The 19,377-nt window shown below is 36.1% G+C and overlaps 1 protein-coding gene and 1 non-coding gene across 2 annotated transcripts in view; one reads left to right on the top strand and one right to left on the bottom strand.

Moving 5' to 3' along the window:
- Positions 1-782: 782 nt before the first annotated feature.
- Positions 783-19,377, top strand: part of SNAPC3 (small nuclear RNA activating complex polypeptide 3) — a 30,155-nt gene continuing 11,560 nt past the window's right edge. The window contains exons 1-4 of the mRNA XM_045563100.1: positions 783-1,238; positions 1,939-2,016; positions 12,419-12,503; positions 17,808-17,912. Coding sequence (XP_045419056.1) covers positions 922-1,238; positions 1,939-2,016; positions 12,419-12,503; positions 17,808-17,912 — 585 coding nt within the window. The 5' untranslated portion in view covers positions 783-921. The remainder of the gene's footprint in view (positions 1,239-1,938; positions 2,017-12,418; positions 12,504-17,807; positions 17,913-19,377) is intronic.
- Positions 10,752-10,854, bottom strand: LOC123646752. The gene has a single exon (XR_006738007.1). It is a non-coding gene; the product is annotated as a U6 spliceosomal RNA (small nuclear RNA).

The following is a 19,377-nucleotide window of genomic DNA, read 5'->3' as shown; positions in this document are numbered from 1 at the left end:
TTTTGGAGTGGGGAAAAATAGTTATCCAATACATTGTGATGATGGTTGTTGCCCAACTCTGTGAGTATACTAAAAACCACTGAATGAACATTTCAGATGGGTGAATTATATGCCATATAATTACGTCCTATTAAATAAACAGTCAGACTTCTTTTGTATGTCCTGCCATGTCCTTTGGGGCCTCTAAGATGTGCTCCATTTGAAGCTAGACCAATTGAGATCAGATTCAATCCTGTTTCTGTTGCCTAGCAGTTAACTCTTTCTTCAACAGCAACATGGGGATGACAATCCCAAAGGTTGTTGGCATTTTAAAAAATACACATTAGGTTAATAATGTACAGTGTGTGATACAAAGTAGATGCTCTGAAACCCTATGCATACACCAATGCATGTATATACACATACACCCGAACTTGGGGCCTTTGGGAGGTTCTGAAAGGGCCGGATCTGGAGGGCGGGTAGTGTTCCTGGTGTGGGCCCCTGACCCGCTCGTCTCTCGGGCCCAGGAGTGAAGGAGCAGAGCAGTCCCGCGTTCTCGGGCCCTGGAGAAGCAAGGAGCCAATGTCAGAGCATGGCGAGGCCGCCCTACCGGCGGGGGGCGTTGCTACATAACTGAAGGGGCCGGGAATCCAGTCAACACCGGAACCCCGGCGGACCCACTGCGGTGCACTAACACCGCAACCGCTCCTCGCAGTTCCCAGGCACAGAGAACAATGCGCCGAGCCCCGCGCGCGGAGCCTCCTGGAGCCGCGCCCAAGGGCGAGCCGGGCGGGGCGTGCCGGGAAATGTAGTGTCTGCAGCTCCGCCCGCGCCGCCCCGCCGCTTGCCGGCCCAGCGCCGCCCGCGACTACAAGTCCCATCAGGCCCCGGGAGGCCTTAATCGCCGGGCTGTTGCAGGGAAGGGAAGGGAGTGGGGCGAACATGGCTGAAGGCAGTCCGGGCGTCTCAACGCGCAGCGGGGTGCACGGCAGGCAGGACCCTGTCCCCAGTACTGGCGACTACAACTTTCCAGAATACGAGCTTCCCGAGCTAAACACGCGCGCTTTCCATGTGGGCGGCTTTGGGGAGCTGTGGCGTGGCCGGCTTCGCGGGGCCGGGGACTTGTCGCTGTGGGAGCCGCCGACACCCGCGCTCTCCGGGCATGGAGAGGTCGCTGACTCGGATCGTGAGGATGATGCGGTGGCCCGGGATCTGGGCTGCAGTCTGGAGGCGGCGGCCGAGCTGAGGGCGGTGTGCGGGTGAGTGCGGGGCCGAGGGGCCTCCTTGTTCCTGCTGTCCTCTGGGATTCATCCCTGGGAGGGCCTGTGGTTTAGACCTGGGATCGGAGGATCGCCCTTTCAAAGCTTTCAACTGGCAGGAACCTTCCTGGAGCACCAGGAAAAGTCCAAGACTCTGATGCACAATTTCTGCGAGTTGGAGTAAAGGAACAAGACCTCTTTATCAAAGGCTAGTTTTTCTGTTCTCTAATTTTTAAAGTGCTTGTTAATAAAAGCAATCGGGGTAAAGCGACATGTACTTGCCATTGACAGGCACATTGACAATGGAGGAACCTGAGTAATTAATGGTGAGGCTGGGGGAGACTTAATCGGTAGAATGTTAAAACCTTGATTAACTGTGGTTTCTTGTGTGGACCTCCTGGGTATGCTATTACAAAAATTTTCCCAAAAAGTGCCTTATTTGCGTTGAAAACATAAAAATAACTTTTTCTGATCCCTTTCTCTATTTAACAATACTGGCAGCCTTTATCAGCCACATATCCTTTTCATTATAAAACATTGAAGGAGTCATTAATGCCTTGAGTTCTGGTCTCTGCTCTGAGTCTCCTGCTGGATTTTATCTGATTTAATTATTCAGTGATGTATTTAGGACACAACCCTGACTCGCTAGGGACAAGGTGCATGGCCGGCCTTAAAGTATTGCTTTCCCTTTTTGTTTTAGCCTTGATAAACTGAAATGTATTGAGGACGGTGAGGATCCAGAAGTCATCCCGGAGGGTACTGACCTGGTGACTTTGGGGTATGGAGACTTTGCATTTGTTACGTGCTATTTTTTGAAACTTTTTTTCTGACATTATGTTTTGAAAAGTTGAAAGTATAATGTCATTATCCATATACCCACTCCTTAAATTCAAGCACCGTTAACATTTGGCCATATTTGCTTTAGCTGTATGTGTAGGGTTGCCTGCTGTGTATCTTTTTCTTTCACTTACACCATTCAATAAGTTGCAGACATCATGATAATTTACCTCTAAATATATCAGCTCCTACATATCTACAAAATATCATTCTCCTAAGAAAATTAACAGTAAATACATAATTTATAATACCCAGTCCATATTCAAATTTGTGTTTATTTTTGAATGTGTATTTACAAAGGTAGAGTAAATCTACTTAGATTTGGGGTGTAAACTAAATATTCTGGTAGTGTTTCCTGAACTGTGTGTGGTAAAGGATCAGTTTTTTAAATTTTTAATCTTTAACAGATCCATACTTTTGTAAAATACTATAGAAGAGAATTATTTTAAAAATGAAATTAAGACAATATGAGTTCAAATTTTTTATTATTATTAAATTCAACAGACATAAAATTACTATCAATTTATAATGAAAGTTTCTAAGCACTTTCATTTTGTGTACAGATTGGATAACATATAACTCACAGATCAGTTATAATCTGCCTACCACACTATGATAATAGAAAAATTGTGCATGTTATAGTGAAATTTGTAATTTCACTATATTTCAACACTGTTCTGTCATTCTTGATCCTACTCCTTCTATTAACCCGCTCAAATACTTGGGTAGTTATTTCAACTCTACCTTGGTTTTCTTTTGTAATAACTGCCGAATCTGTTCCCCCGATCCTCGTTGCTAACATTTACATTAGCAACACTTGGAGTGCTATGAAAGGCTTCTGTCTTTCCTTAGTAAGCTTTTTCTTCTATTATGCTACCTGAGTATGTGATTCTGCTTAGAAATTGTCAATGGCTCTACATCTCCTATATGGAAAGATTTCAAACTCCTTACCTAGAGATTTGAAGCCTTCCATATATATCCCAAATCTGCCTTTGCAGATTCATTTTCCACCATTGTCTCTTTCAAATGGGTCAGGGTGCACATGGTCTCTCTTCCATCTGAAACTTGCCACATCTTTAAGACCCTAAGATTCCTTTCCAGATTCCTTAGGAAATAGATGCATTTATATTGTCTTGAATTCTAACATTTCTAAAGTGCTTGAAGGCTCATGGAGAGTCCAAACTCCCATCTCTGTATTGGCCTTAAGCCTACTATCTTGCCTGCTCCAATTGGTGACCTTCTATTGTTGATTGATTAGTTGTATTTGTCTAAAATCACATGTTATCATGTGACTCCCTTGCTTAAACCTTTTGAGGGCCCTTGGGCTAAAGTGCTGGGTCCTTAAGTGGCGTATAAAGGCCTCTATGGAGTGGACCGTGATGATCTTTTCAATTCTGTCTCTTCAGTGTTCTAGCCATGCTGCGCTATGTTTCATTTCCCAGAATGTGCTCTCTCACTCTAGGCTTTTGCCTAAAACACTCATTCTTCCTATGCACCTCACCTTACTGACTTCTACTCATCCTTCAAGTCTTAACTAAAGACTCCATTTAGGTCCCCTTGTTTGCTCATGTAACATCTAATGCTTCCCTATGGAAATACTCATATTTATAACAGACTTGATTAATTTTCTGTCATCTTAGCTACACTCACAAGTTCCGTAAGCTATATCTGTCACATGCACTCCTATACCCCAGTTCCTAGAACTGTGGCACCTAATAGGGAGTCAATAAATATTTGTAGAATGAATGTACTAAAAAACTATCAAGACTCAGGAAGTGGTTTTTAGAGATAGACTGTAAAAAGAAGGTTGGTGATAATCATAAACAAAGCAGACTTTTTTGCTATAGTTAATAACATATTAATTGGTTTGTAATGATTTTATTAAGCCACTCTGAATAGTAATTTTAAGACTAAATAACATTGCTTTCGCTGACTACTTTCTACTATTAGGTCAGCTAGATCTTGTTGGTTGTCGTCTAGTCCCTCCAAACATAGGATAGGTGGAAAGATTTATATAATACAATGTTAAAGGATTTAATATAGTATTCCTCTGCTGGGATTGTTTCAAAGTACTGTAAAGTTGTTGTATATAAAGAAGGACTAGTATTAACCTTAATGGTCCTGCAAAAAAATTAGATTTGTGGCAAAAACCTAAATCTATCTATGCTTTCTTTTTCTCTAAACATAAAAATAAAAACAAAACCTAAGCACACAATTGCTTTATTATGACATAAAATAAATCAATTTCTAGTACTTTTTCCCCTTCCTAATTAAGGAGCTACTGGACTCATTTTATACATGTAAGGAAAAAAAGGTAATTGGTAGAAATTGATTCTTCTTTGATACATACTGCTATGCTACTCTCTTTAATCTATAGCAAGCTAAATAACTTCAGCACTTTTGAAATTTTGACTTTTTTGTTTGTTTGTTTTTTGTTTTTATATTTTCTCCAAGACAATGCCCAGGTAAGAAATTTTGACTTCTTAAACTGAAGATTTTAATTTCTAGGAATAGGAGAGACAATTGTTACTACATAGGTGCTACTGAAACTTGCATGATATCCCCAAAGCTTCACCAACATTACTTTTAATACAATAGCAATTTCTGTTAGATTATTCTGCCCATGCCCCTCACTTTTGTGGCCAAGAAAGCAGTGTTTACTGGTTGAGTATTGAAAGGATGAAAAGGGGAAACTTGAGAGTCCTGCAAGAAGAAGATGACCACAAAATTGGAGGGCTCACAACTCCAAAGCAACTACAAACAATTTAAGAAAACAAACAGCTCTAATATCTATGGGCTTTGTTAGAATGACATTATGCTGGGGAATCTTGTAAATTACCATCCTGGTCCTCCCAAGTATCACAAAAATGAATAAGAGGAAGTAAAATCCAAAGTGAACTTATTGTAGAAAATCAGCCAACAACTGTTTATACAAATCACCCTGGGAGACTCTTTCCCCAGAAAACAGAAGAAAACCTGTAAGTCTACACTGCAGACAGAATTGAATATACTCAAAGAAGCATTTGAGAGTATACAGACATGTTCGATTAGAAATTTAAACTAAGAATGGGAATGATGAAAAAGGGAGAAATGAAAAAAGAATTAATGAAATGCAGGAGAGAAATGGAAGAAAAAGACAAAATTAGCTTGTAATTGAATAAACTATGAGATACCCAAAGGAATATAGAACTCAAATAAAAATTTAATAAGGGACATTGAAGAAAGGTATGAAAACAACTAAGAGAATTTAAAATGACATAAAGAAAAAAGTAAAGTCAGAGAAAGTATTGGGAATGGAAAACAGGCAAAGAAGAAATAATATTCATATTATCAGAGTTCCTGAAGAAGAAAAACAAAGCAATGGAACAGAATTAATATTTAAAGATAAAATCTAAAAAAAATTTCCAGAAATGGAAATATACATAAATCTACAAACTGAAAGGGCTTACTGGATACCTGGAAAAATTAACCCATAATTATCAACTCTGAGATATATCTTAGTAGAACTATTAGATTTAAGAGATAAAGATAAAATCATCAAGTCTTCCAGGCAAAAAGAACACATAACTTACAAAGGCAAACTTAAGAAAAGCATCAGAGATTGCAATACTGACATACAAAGCAAGGGAACAGTGGAGCTGTATCTGTTTTAAAATTCAAGGCAAGTGTGAACTATGGATTTTATATCTAGCTGAGATATTCTTCAAATAACAAGGCTATAGAAAGAGTTTTCAGTATACAAGAACATAGGTAATTCTGTATCCACCAGTCATTTCTGAGGAATATTTTAGAGGATGAGCTTCATCCAACCAATTGATGATGGGAAATTTTCAGCAAAAGGATTAAAAAGGTGAGAAGCAGTGTAGAATACTAATGTCTAACTGCTGCATATTGTAACAAAGTACAATATTGTAACTAAAAAGATGAGAGGAGAAAAGAGGATAATGTGTAGGCCATAGGTGGGTTTTAAACAACACTGAGGGGAAAAAAAACCTGACAAACCATCTTGTGAAAGATTAAATAAGAAAATGGGTAACTAAGGGTATTTTAAAAATTTAAGTTCAGAGGTAATCACTAGAACAAAAGTAGAAATACCAATCCCTACTCCCCAATTTCTAAAAAATAAATGAGAAAAGAATACGTATCTTATAATAAAAAAAGGTAATAGAATATGTGTAATTAGAAAATTTGAGACCGAGTATATTAGTCTTACGTAACCTATTAAAAGCTTCAGTTTGGCTTATAAAACAAAAACCTTGAGGAGACAAAAGACATCTAAAACAAAGTGATTCACAGAAGCTAAAAATAAATAATTGGGCAAAAAGTATATCAGGTAAATGGAAACAAAAATTGAGCAGGAGTAGCAATTCTGATAAAGGAAAAATAGAATTTAAGCCCCAAAGCATTAAATATGACAAAGGACACTTGTAAGTTTGTATCTTACAGATGTATATGTACATACAATTTGCTCCCTGATAATGGAGACTATATGGCATATTCACAAAAATTGATTATGTATTAATTCACAAAGGAAACAACAGTAACTTTCATAAAATAGAAATATTATAAACACTCTAGTTACAGTGTAATAAATCTTGAATTTACTAACAAAACCAAAAGTCGGAAAGGTCCTTCACCTGAAAACTTTAAAACTTCTTTTTAAAGAATAATTTTTGGGTGAAAAGAGAAATGCATGCTGAAATTACAGACTTTTTAAGAAATAATGATATTGAAAATACTACATATCAGAGTATAAGGGATGTATTTGAAGCAGTGATTAGAAGAAGCCAGTGCAAGAAACATCTATTAATAAAAGTGAAAGTAAAAATAAGTGAATTAAATTTCTGGGTCAGAGAACAAGAAAAACAACAAAGTAAATGGACAGAAAACATTAAGGAATTAAAATAAAAGCAGAAATTAATGAGAATAGGAAAATAATAGATCTAATTAATAAATTAAAATATTTGCTTTTTGAAACAACAAAATAGATAAACTGCTAACTAAGTTGATTAAGAAGAAATGACAGAAAGCACAACCTACAAAATGAGGAAGAAATTATCATTAAAACAAGTTTTAAAAATTGTAAGAGAGTACTTTGCTGTACTTTTTTCAAGGATTGGCAAACTACGGTCCATAGGCTGGCTGGCTGTTTTTTGTATGCAAAGTTATATGACCATGCCCATTTATTTTTGTATTGTCTGTGGTTGCTTTTGTGTAATACTATAAAGGCAAGTTGAGTAGTTGTAAGAGAGGTCATCTGGTCTATGACCTAAAATATTTACCATCTGGCCCTTTAAGGAAAAGTTCGCTGATCCCCTGCTCTACACGAATAAATCATGTATAATTGGAAAACATTGTGATAGAGTGGAGTGATCCTTGCTGTACACAAATAAATTTGAAAACCTAAATGAAATGGGTAATTTTCTGGTGAAAAACAGATTACTGAAATTAAGCACATTAGAGTTAGATAATTTAAATAGACAACTTACATAGAAAACCAGGGAAAGTTATTTAAGGAACTATCCCAACAAAGGCCCAAGTCCAGATGGTTTCACAGAAGAATTCTACGAAACATTCAAAGACAAGATGGTCCCAATGCTCCAGAACCTTGAAAGAAGAAAAACTTATTAATTATTTTTATGAAGCAAACATGACACTGATATTTAAACTAGATTATGGCAGTACAGAGAAAGAAAACTTGATACTGGTTCCACTCAAAACAAAATATTAGCAGACAATCCAACACCATATTAAGAAGATACTACACCATTACCAAGTGGAATTTATTCCAGGAATGGAAAGTTGGTTCAATATGAGGACATCTATTAATATTATATATCATATTAATAAATCTAACAGAAATTATTTGGTTATTTCCAGAGATGCTGAGAAAGTCTTAACAAAATTCAACACCCATTCATGATTAAAAAACGCTAGAAATAGAAATTGGAGGGATAATATTCCAACATGATAAAATATATGTAGCTTAGTTGTGAAACTAGTATCTTATTTAATAGAGAAGTAATAAAGGCATTTTCTGCTAAGATCTGGAACAAGGCAAGCATGCCCACTATCTCCACTACTTTGCAACATTGTCCTACGAGTATTAGCCATGCAGTTTGACAAGAGAAATAAATTAGGGGTATAAGACTAAGTAAAGGAAAAAAACTCCCTCTCTTCACAGGTGATATAATAGTATACCTGGAAAATCCCAGAGAAATCAATGCTAAAACTGATTCAAACAAAATAAGAATTTCGTGAAATAGCAGTATTCAAAATTGCTACGTAAAAATCCGTAGTCTTCATATATACAACAATAAATAGAGAACATAATGGTAGAGAAAATTCCATTTACAATAGCCAAGAAGAAGGTTAATACTTAGGAATGAATTTAACGAAATGTGTAAAACTTATGTGAGGAAAATTTTAATACATTACTGAAAGACTCAGAAGAAAACTTGAACAAACTGAAAGATATTCTCTGTTCTTGGATACGAAGACTAAACATTATAATGATGTCAGTTCTTCCTAAATTAATTTATAAATTCAGTGTAATCCCAATAAAATACCAAAAGTATGTGTTATTTTATGGAGTTAGACAAATTGACAGTAGCATTTGTATAGAAAACACATGCAAGAATAGCTAGGAAAACTCGGTGGTGAGGGGGAGAAAATTATGAGGGAGTAGTAATTTTACCAGATATTAAAATATACTACAAAGTCTTTATAATTAAAACCATGAGTACTGGCTCATGAATAGACAAATATACTAATGGAACAGAATAGAAAGTCCAGAATTAGTCAAATACATATGGAAATATAGTGTGACACTATATACAAGAATAAACTAATAGATTAAGGATCAGAATGTAGAGAAAGAAACCATGGTGTAGAAAAAGAATTTCTGTTACTTAAATTAAGAGGAAGTAAAAAGATTGATAAAATTGACTACCTAAACATTAAAATGTTTGTGTGACAAAAAACTACCATAAACAAAGTTGAAAGACAACTGCCAATGTTGGAGAAAATACTTATGACATATACCACAAAGCGCTAATGTTCCTAATATATAAGAACTCTTTAAAGTTGAGGAACAATGACCAAAAGCCCAGTGGGAAAATGGGAAAAAGAGATTAACCAATAATTCACACACAAAAAAGATGAAAATGACTTGCCAACATGAAAAAATGTTCAAGCACACTCAGAGAAATACTTTTTATTGCCTATCAGACTGGCATAAATTTAAAAACATGGTACATTCTTTTAACAAAACTGTGGGAAACAGGCCTTTTTCTGCATTGCTGATGGGAATGCAAATTGATACAGCCCTTCCCTAGGAGAAGTTTGGTGATACCTAATACTAAATTGCATATATTTAATATATGTACTTTTTGACCCAGCATTCCTATCTCTAGCAATCCATACCCTAGATACACCTCCAGCAATATGAAAATGCATATGTACAAAGTTATTCATTGTAGCATTATTTGTAATTGCAAAGCACTGAAATACCTTAAATATGCATATATAGGAGAGCATGCTACAGGAAATCCACACAGTGGAATATTTTGCAGTTATAATAAAGGATAAGAAAGAATGAACTCAGAGAGTGATTTCTGGTACATACTGCTAAGTGAAAAAAGCAAAGTCCAAAAGCATATGCTACCCTTCATGTAAGAAAGGTGTGCCAGATGTAATTGACCTATTTTGCCTGCTCTTTAAAAATGCACCTTGGCCCTTTAAATACTTTTCCTTTGCTAACTGGCATATTAAGGTTTGTCGGTAAAGGGCAATTGGAGAAGCCTTTCAGGACAGGAGGAAAGGGTTTTGCCCTGCTGATCTGATGTGCAGCTTCCCCAGCGTCCTGTTCCTGCATGTACTGTGTCTGAAGCACTCAGCACCCAGCAATCTCCCCACCACCATCCCACTCCACTCCACACCTCCCCAGAGCAGCTTTTTCTGGCACCCTTGGGGTTGGATTTCCACCAGGTTACACTGGTGCAGCACCATAGCAATTTCTCTGCCATTCAGTGAGTCTTAGCCATGCCCTCTCCAACAAGTTTGGATCTCTGTCTAGGGAAAAGAAAAGGACTTGCTTGGGCACTCTTTCTCAGTGCTAGGGTAGGGTGCTCCTTGCATCTGTTATTCCTACGAACTTTAGAGTTCCCTTTACTTCTTACTTGCCAGGATCACTCCAATCTTAAGCTTTCTTTGTCCAAATTGTTGTTTGATTTTTTTCTTCCTAATTGAACTCAGACTGATACAGAAGGAAATATAAGAAAATAGACAGTATCTGTTTATTTGAACAAAAGAAATTGAAAGGACAAACCAGAACTGTAGAGACTAGTTGCCTGCAGGGGTGAGTGATAAAGGGGTGGAAAGAAGGGAGGGAATGGGAAGGGGTTAGTAGGGACAAAGAGGGAGTGACTTCTGACTCACAGCACTGTAGTGATGTTTCACACATTTTTCACATCTGGCAAAGTAATCAGACAATTAAAACCTACCAGGGTGTAAGTGGGAGGAACCTAAGATAGAAGATAAAACTAACCAATGAGCCTAATTGTATTACAAATGAATGACATAAACAAACAACACTGAAGAGGGTGGGAAAGAAAGAATTAATATAAGTCTGTATAAAAGCATATCTTTTATTTATATATGTGTGTGTGTGTGTGTGTGTATATATGACGGTTCATGAATTTATGTGTCATCCTTGCTGAGAGGTCATGCCTATCTTCCCTGTATTGTTTGATTTTTTTTTTAGTATACGTACTGTGAAAGTGAGCACTAAAAGCACATCATGATACAATGTAAGCCTGAAGACAAAAAGAACTGTTTATGTTAATGTTTCTCCTAGGGGTATAGTTTAAGAATTCTGTAACTATGTATTTACTAGAATGGAACAAATAACAGGTTGCCAATAATGAGAGCTGGCTTTCTCACTTTGGAGAAAGAAGTTGTAAACAAGGAAAGGGTGAAGGCTAAAATGAATCCCAAGGTTTCAGTTTGGGATCAGAGGTATCAGTATGAATTGATGGTTTTAAATCTGTAACAGAAAAATACAGAAATACCGATAATTGTAGATGCATGGGTTGATACACAAGTTTGTTTCCTGCCTGTCTCGGCTGAGAGTCCTGGAAGCAGTGACTCCAGTAACAATGAGAACACCTGGCACCCAGATCCCGGTCTCTATAAACAGCCCTCTCCAATAAAGGAACTAGTCCTCCTAGAAGTGGTTGATACCAGGGCTGAGACAAGATAAATACAGGATGAGCTTTAGCATCTTGTAGTATCAGAAAGTAAGGAAATGCTTTAAAAAAAAAGAAAAAGAAAGAGGGCTTGTTGAAAGGAACCAACCTGGAGGAACTCCTAATGACCAAAGCTAGAATAATTTGAGTAACAAAATGATAGTATTAGACTTTAGCCCATTGAATAAAATAAATATGGGTTCACACTAACAGAATAAATAAATAAATGGGAGGAAAGAGACAAGTCTTCCTCATAATAGAATTGCAGTGAATAGATGTAATAGAAGGAAAAGAGAATCACCATTATGCATATATTGCATATACCACCATAACATTAATAAATGTTTTAGACAAAAATCTACTGATGAAATTCTTGGGTGAAGTTTGAAGAGAAACAAGATTTGCATAGTCTCAAAGTACCTCCCCCCCAAAATGTTAGTCAGGTTCATAGAAAAGAAGGTGTCTTTCTAGTGCTGGAATCTGGCAGACAGGAACTTAACCAAGGTAAACATTACCAGTAATATGACATGTTAACATCATGAACCTCTTGATTCGATGTACTGAGAAGGACATCATTCTTGTGGTATTCTTGCCAAAAATGCTAAGTTTATTCCAATCATTAGGAAACAGCAGCCAAACCCAAATTGAAGGACATTCTACAAAATAACTGATTAGAAGTTTTGAACATGTGAAGGCCATGAAAGATAAGGAGACAATGAGGGGACTGTAACAGACTTGAGGGGACTAGGGAAATATAACCAATGCCATGTGGGATCCTGGGTAGGAATCTGGAATAGAAAAAAAGAGGCATTAAATTAAAAATTATGTGAAATTTGAAAAAGGTCTATAACTAATAATATTATATAAGTATTAATTTCCTGTTCTTGATAATCTTTCTGTAATCATGTAAATTGTTAACTTAGGGGAAACTGAATAAGAGATATGAGGGAAGTCTTTGTACTATTTTTACCATAGTGTATGTATTAGACTATTTTTAAGTCTAAAATTAGTTCAAAATAAAAAGTTAAATATTAAAGATGTTTTTGAAGCCCCAGTAAAAATGTTGAACTTTGATTTGTCTTATATTTACAATAGAGTTAGAAAGAAGTTCTTGGAACATCGGGAAGAAACCATTACAATAGATCGTGTTTGCAGACAAGAAACATTTGCTTATGAGATGGTAAGATTCTGTTTTCACCCTTTTCTCATGAAACAGTAAACTGTCTGTCATTGAGTGTTATTGATGACTGTATGATAGTTTTATATTGGATATGCTTAGTTGGAAACAAACTAGAGAAACTCCACTGGGACTGGGAACTAGTGAGAGAAAGAGGACCCATATAACTCAAGTGACTCATATTTAACTCTTTAATATCTCTGCCTTTATTTTTGCTCTTAGTTTGGTCCTGCTCTCAGAATTAGGCTAAATTTATGCCTTATCATTGGCCTATTTCTTGTCTTTTTGTTCTGCTCCTGATTTTGGTTTAAGCACATTCTTAATCCTAATCCATTATCTCTTGTGTAAAATCCTAAATAAAATTCAAGATGATGAGTATTGAGGAATTAGGAGCTAGTAGACACGATCAGTTCAGAACCTACTATATGCCAGACACTGAACTGGGCACTTACTAATGCATAATGGCATCTATCATCTCTCCCACTGATTTAATTTTTATTGTGGTAAAATTTAGATAACATAACATTTACCATTTTAACTATTTTTAAGTGTTTAAGTTGCATTAAGTATATTCACAATGTTGTGTAACTATCACCACTATTTCCAGAACTTTTTAATCTTCCCAAACAGAAATTCTGTATCCATTAAGCAATGACTCACCAATATCCCCTCTTGCAGTCTCTAGTAGCCTTTATTCTACTGTCTGTCTCTATGAATTTACCTATTCTAGATACCTCATATTAGTGGAATCATACAATATTTATCCTTTTCTGAATGGCTTATTTTACTTAATGTTTTAAAGGTTCATCCATTTTATAGCATTAGAACTTCATTCCTTTTTATGGGTCAACAGTAGTCTATTGTATGAACATACCACATTCTGTTTGTTCATTCATCTGTTGATGGACATTTGATATGGGTAGTTTCCACCTTTTGGCTATTGTGAATAATGCTGCTATTAAAATTGATGGACAAGTGTCTGAGTCTTTGTTTTCAATTATTTTGGATATGCATGTAGGAGTGGAATTGCTGGGTCTTATGGTTAATTCTATGTTTAAAATTTTGAGGAAGCACCAAACTGTTTTCCATAGCAGCTGTACCATTTTACATTCCCCTCAGCAGTGCATAAAGGTTCTAATTTCTGCATATCCTTGTCAACACTTATTTTCTGTTTTGCTTTTTGTATAATGGCCATCCTAGTTGGTTTGAAGTGGTATCTCATTGTGGTTTTGATTTGCATTTCCCTAATAACTGATCATGCTGAACATCTTTTCATTTGATTTTTGGCCATTTGTATATTTTCTTTGAAAAAGGTCTACTTGCATTTTCTGCTCATTTTTAAATTAGATTGTTTGTCTCATTGTAACAGTTCTTTGTATATTCTGGATACTAAACCCTTACCATACATATAATTTGAAAATACTTTCTCCCATTCTAGGGGTTATCTTTTTATTTTCTTAATAATGTTCTTTGATGTACAAAAGTTTTTAAATTTGATGAAGTTCAATTTATCTGTTTTTTTTTTTTCTTTTGTCTTCTGTGCTTTGGTGTCTTACTTAAGAAAATGCCAAATCCAGTGTTATAAAGATTTTCCCCTGTGCTTTCTTGTAAGAGTTTTTTAGCTTAAGCATGTAAGTTTAGGTCTTTGATCCATTTTGAATTAATTTTTATATATTAGGTAATGGTTTGACTTCATTCTTTTGCATATAGATATCTATTTTTCCTGGACTGTCCTTTCCCTATTGAATGGTCTTAGCATTTTCATCCAAAGTCAATTTGATCATATAAGTTCCTTATTCTATTCCATTGGTCTATATATCCTTGTCCCAGAACTGCACTATTTTGGCTACTGTGGCTTTGTAGTAAATTTTAAAATCAGGAAATGTTAGTCTTCCAACTTTGTTATGCTTTTTCAAGATTGTTTGGCTGTCAAAATACCATATGAATTTTAGGATAGGTTTTTCTATTTCTGGGAAAAATACCATTGGGATTTTGACAGGGATTGCATTGAATCCGTAGATTACTTCGGGGAGTTTTACCAGCTTAATGATATTAAGGCTTCCAATCCATGAATGAGAGATGTCTTTCCAATTTTTTTCAGCAGTATTTTCCCCAACCCCCCACAACTGTAGTTCTCATTTTTTTATTTCTTTAAATTTTATTTTTTTTAATTTACAGACAGGGTCTCAGTATGTTGCCTAGGCTGGTCTTGAACTCCTGAACTCAAGTGATACTCCCACCTCAGCCTCTGCAGTAGCTAAGACTATAGGCACTCACCACTGTGCCCAGCTTGTTTTGTAGTTTTTAAATGTACAAGCCATTCACCTCCTTGGTTAAATTTATCCCTAAGTATTTGATTATTTTTGATGGGTTATAAATGGAATTGTTATAATTTCTTTTTCAGAATGTTCATTACTAGTGTATAGAAATACAATTCATTTTTGTGTGTTGATTTTATATTCTGCACCTTTGCTTAATTTGTTTATTAGCTCTAACTGGTGTGTGTGTGTTTGGATTCTTTAGGATTTTGTGTGAATAAGAGCATGTCATCTACAAACAAAGATAACTTAATTTCTTCTCTCTCTCCCTCTTTCCTCCCTCCCTTACTCCCATTTTTCCTTCTCTGTATAGAACATATTAATAATATAGAAATTCTCTATACTGTGTTGTGTAAGAGTGGCAAAAGTGCACATCCTTATCTTGTTGCTGATATTAGGGGAAAAGTTTTCAGTCTTCCCTCATTGAGTATGGTAGCTGAGTGGCTTTTTCATATATGCCCTTTATTGTGTTGAGAATTTCCCTTCTTTTCCTAGTTTTATTTAGTGTTTTTATCACAAAAGGGTATTAGACTTTGTTAAATGCTTTTCTTCATCAGTTGAGATGTGATCTGGTTTTTTACCATCATTCTATTAGTGTAGTGTATTGCATGCATTGATTGATTTGCTATTTTTTTTTTAAGAGATAATATCTTGTTCTGTTGCCCAGGCAGGTACAGTGGCATGATTGTAGCTCACTACAACCTCAAACTCCTGGGCTCAAATGATCCTCCTGCCTCTGCCTCCCAAGTAGCCTGAGTAGCTGGGACTACAGGCACATACCACCATGCCTGGCTAATTTTGTTTGTTTGTTTGTTTGTTTTTAGAGATAAGATCTCACTATGTTGCCCAGGCTAGACTCAGTCTCCTGGCCTCAAATGATCCTCCTGGTTTGGCCTCCCAAAGTGCTGGCATTACAGACTCAAGCCAGCATGTCCAGCCTGATTTGCTAATGTTAAATTACCCTTGCATTCCAAGGATAAGTTCCACTTGGTTGTGGTATATAATCCTTTTAATATGGTGCTGAGTTTGGTTTGCTAGTGTTTTGTTGAGGATTACTGCATTCCTATTCATAAGGGATATTGGCCTGTAGTTTTCTTTTCTTGTGGTGTTTTTTTGGCTGTGGTATCAGGATAATGCTGGCCTCATAGAATGAGTTAGGAAGTATTCACTCCTTTTCAGACTTTCTGGAAGAGTTTGAAACACATTGGTGTTAATTCTTCTTAAAGTATTTGGTAGAATTCACTAGTGAAGTCATCTATCTAGTCCTGAGCTTTTCTTTGTTGGGAGGTTTTTTATTACTGATTTAATCTCCTTACTTGTTATAGGTTTATTTAGGTTTTTTAATTTCTTCTTGAGTCAGCTTAGATAGTTTGTATGCTTCCAGGAATTTGTCCTTTTTATCTAGGTTATCCAGTTTGTGGGCATATAATAGTTTATAGTTTTCTCTTGTAATCCTTTTATTTCTGTAAAATCAGTAGTAGTGGCTCCATTTTTATTCCTGATTTTTTGGTGATGTAAGCCTTTCTTTTTTCTTAAATGCAGCCAAAGTTTGTCAAATTTGATGATGTTTTCAAAGAACCAACTTTTTTTTTTTTTTTGAGACAGAGTCTCGCTTTGTTGCCCAGGCTAGAATGAGTGCCGTGACATCAGCCTAGCTCACAGGAACCTCAAACTCCTGGGCTTAAGCGATCCTACTGCCTCAGCCTCCCCAGTAGCTGGGACTACAGGCGTGCGCCACCATGCCCGGCTAATTTTTTTCTATATATAATTTTAGTTGGCCAGATAATTTCTTTCTATTTTTAGTAGAGACGGGGTCTCGCTCTTGCTCAGGCTGGGCTCGAACTCCTGACCTTGAGCCATCCACCAGCCTCGGCCTCCCAGAGTGCTAGGATTACAGGCGTGAGCCACCACGCCTGGCCAAAAACCAACTTTTGATCAATTTATTTATTGTTTTTCTATTCTGTTTCATTTATCTCCACTCTAATCTTTATTTCGTTTTTTTCTGCTAACTTTAGGTTTAGTTTATTCTGTTTAGTTCCTTAATGTGTACAGTTAAGTTATTGATTGAGGTTGTTCTTTTTTAATGTTGGTATTTACAGCTATAAATTTCCTTCTTATCATTGCTTTTGCTGCATCTCCTAAGTTTCATATGTTGTGTTTTCCTTTTCATTTGTCTCAATATTTTCTAATTTCAGTTGTGTTTTTTTTTTCTTTAACCCATTGGTTGTTTTAAAAGTGTGTTTGATTTCCACTTATTTGTGAACTTCCCAATTTTCCTTCTGTTATTGACTTTTAGTATCATTCACTTATGAGAAAAGATACTTTTTCTGATTTTGGTTTTTGAAAATTTAAGATTTGGTGGTCCTGGAGAATTGTTCATATGCACTTAAGAAGAATCTATATTCAGCTACTGTTGGATAGAAAGTTCTGTATATGTCTGTTAGGTCTAATTGTTTTAAACTGTTGTTCAAGTCTTCTGTTTCCTTGTTAATCTTCTGTCTGGTTGTTCTACCCTTTATTGAAAGTGGGATATTAAAGTCTCCAACTAGTATTGTAGAACTGTAGAAACACAAGGGATTTAGAGCTGAACAGATCTGTATTTGCATTCTAAATCTCTGGTGTAAAAAAGTAACTCGAACTGCCAGTGTTATACCAACATTGGTTGACATTCCTGTTTGATCATCAAACGCTGAGCACTTAGTGCCAAACATCTTATTAGATGCTTTATGTACACATTCCCAGCAATAGTTTTGTAAAATAAATACTTTCTGGTATTTGTTTTTTTTTGGGGGGGTTGGGGGGGGGTCCCTTTCTTATGAAAGATGAGACCAAAGCTTAGAGATGTTTTAACAATTTTTCTGAAGTTGAATTAGGCATCAAACCCAGGGTTGTCTGACTCAACCCCTGGGATCATGATAGCCATTATACCATACTGCCTCTTTGTCTGAGTTACAATGTCTGATTTCAAGGTCTCTTTCTTGTTCTTTAGGAGTCACACGCCATAGGAAAAAAGCCTGAAAATCCAGCAGACATGATTGAAGAAGGGGAGCTTATCCTATCTGTGAATATCTTGTATCCTGTTATATTTCATAAGGTCAGTAGTAAAACCCTTTAGATTTCATGGGTAATCTGAGTAACTTTTGTCAGAGGCTTTCATGATTTGAAGAGTCACGTTCCTATGCTTGCATTCAAAATAAATGCAAGCATATACTGCCTATCTGACATCTTATTTTTAGAGCTGACAGTTCGTATTCTTGGGTTCTTTTAATAGGGAGTATGGTCAAATTTCAAACGCTTTCCATCAATAGGGTTACAGTTATAATTTTGGAATACATACCTAATTTCTGCACTAGGAGCAGCTGAAAGTATATATAAATCCACAATAATTCGAATTCTATGAATTCTTGAGGGGGTTTTTTGCAGAACAGTTGGTTAGTGGAGGAGTGCAGAGTAACCTTTGTTCACAAATTCAGAATACTTGGGAAGTTACTGAACTAACTGAAGACAGTTCTTCTTTGATGAAAATATGGAAAGTTAACAAGTCAGGGGTATCCAGGAATTTCTCAGAAGAAATCTTTCCTAGCCCAGAGTGTATATATTCTTAATTCCCTAAATAGATGTTTCATAAACTCAGATGTGGTTTAATTGAAATAGTACTATACATAAATCACACTTATGAATACGTAGGTGTTTATGAAGCATCTGGAATATAGTTGCACTAATTACCTTGTTTGATTAAGATCTCAAATTACTAGTAAGCAAAAAAAATGAATCTTTGGATTTATCACCTGAGGTTAGGGGTATAAATTGCCTGACTTCAATGAGGTAACTTTTAGGAAATTTTAAAAGAGCATTCTGCTAGATGAAGTTTTATTCCAAACTCTCTCAATGCTAATGTCAGTTTGGTAGCATCTTGATTATAAATTTTAGCTTAAACTAGAAAAGTTCTGTTGTCAGCTATCTCAGTTGTATCAAAGGGATTTTAATTTATGGAGGTAATCAAGTGATGACACAGAAAGGCCAATGCCATTGAAAGAAGATGTTTATTACATTTCTTGAGAGGAGGGGGCATGCCACAGAGGAACAGAGAAAAGCACTATTCTTAGCCAGGAGGTTGAATGGAGAGAGGGGAATGCATAGACCCCAGTTTTTATTGGGGTTTCTGTGGACAAAGTAAGGCAAGGAAGAGTAAACAATTTAGGACTGGCTAGTTTGAATAATTCCAGCAGGCTTTGGGGCATAGGGGCTGTCCCTTTACATGGTGTCCTGTTCCAGGTTGACTTACGTCGATGGGGTAGCTGGGGAAATATTGGCTTGGTGTGTGAGAGTTAGATAAAGAATGTGGTTTCTGAATATGGGCTCTGGATCACAGGGGAGATATAAGTAATTTTGATGTTAGTTTGGCCCTATAATTAATGGATGAGAAATAGACAAATACAGAATCTAAGAAAACACAGAACCAAGTTATGGGAACAATTTAAATTTAAGAAAACCAGTAACTTAATTTAGATCTGATTGTGACAGGATTTGTGGTTTTATTGGTTTGTCTCTAAGTAGAC

Source organism: Lemur catta, chromosome 10 (genome assembly GCF_020740605.2).
Source record: "Lemur catta isolate mLemCat1 chromosome 10, mLemCat1.pri, whole genome shotgun sequence".
In the NCBI taxonomy this organism is placed as follows: domain Eukaryota; kingdom Metazoa; phylum Chordata; class Mammalia; order Primates; family Lemuridae; genus Lemur; species Lemur catta.
This window is presented reverse-complemented; position numbering and strand designations above follow the sequence as displayed.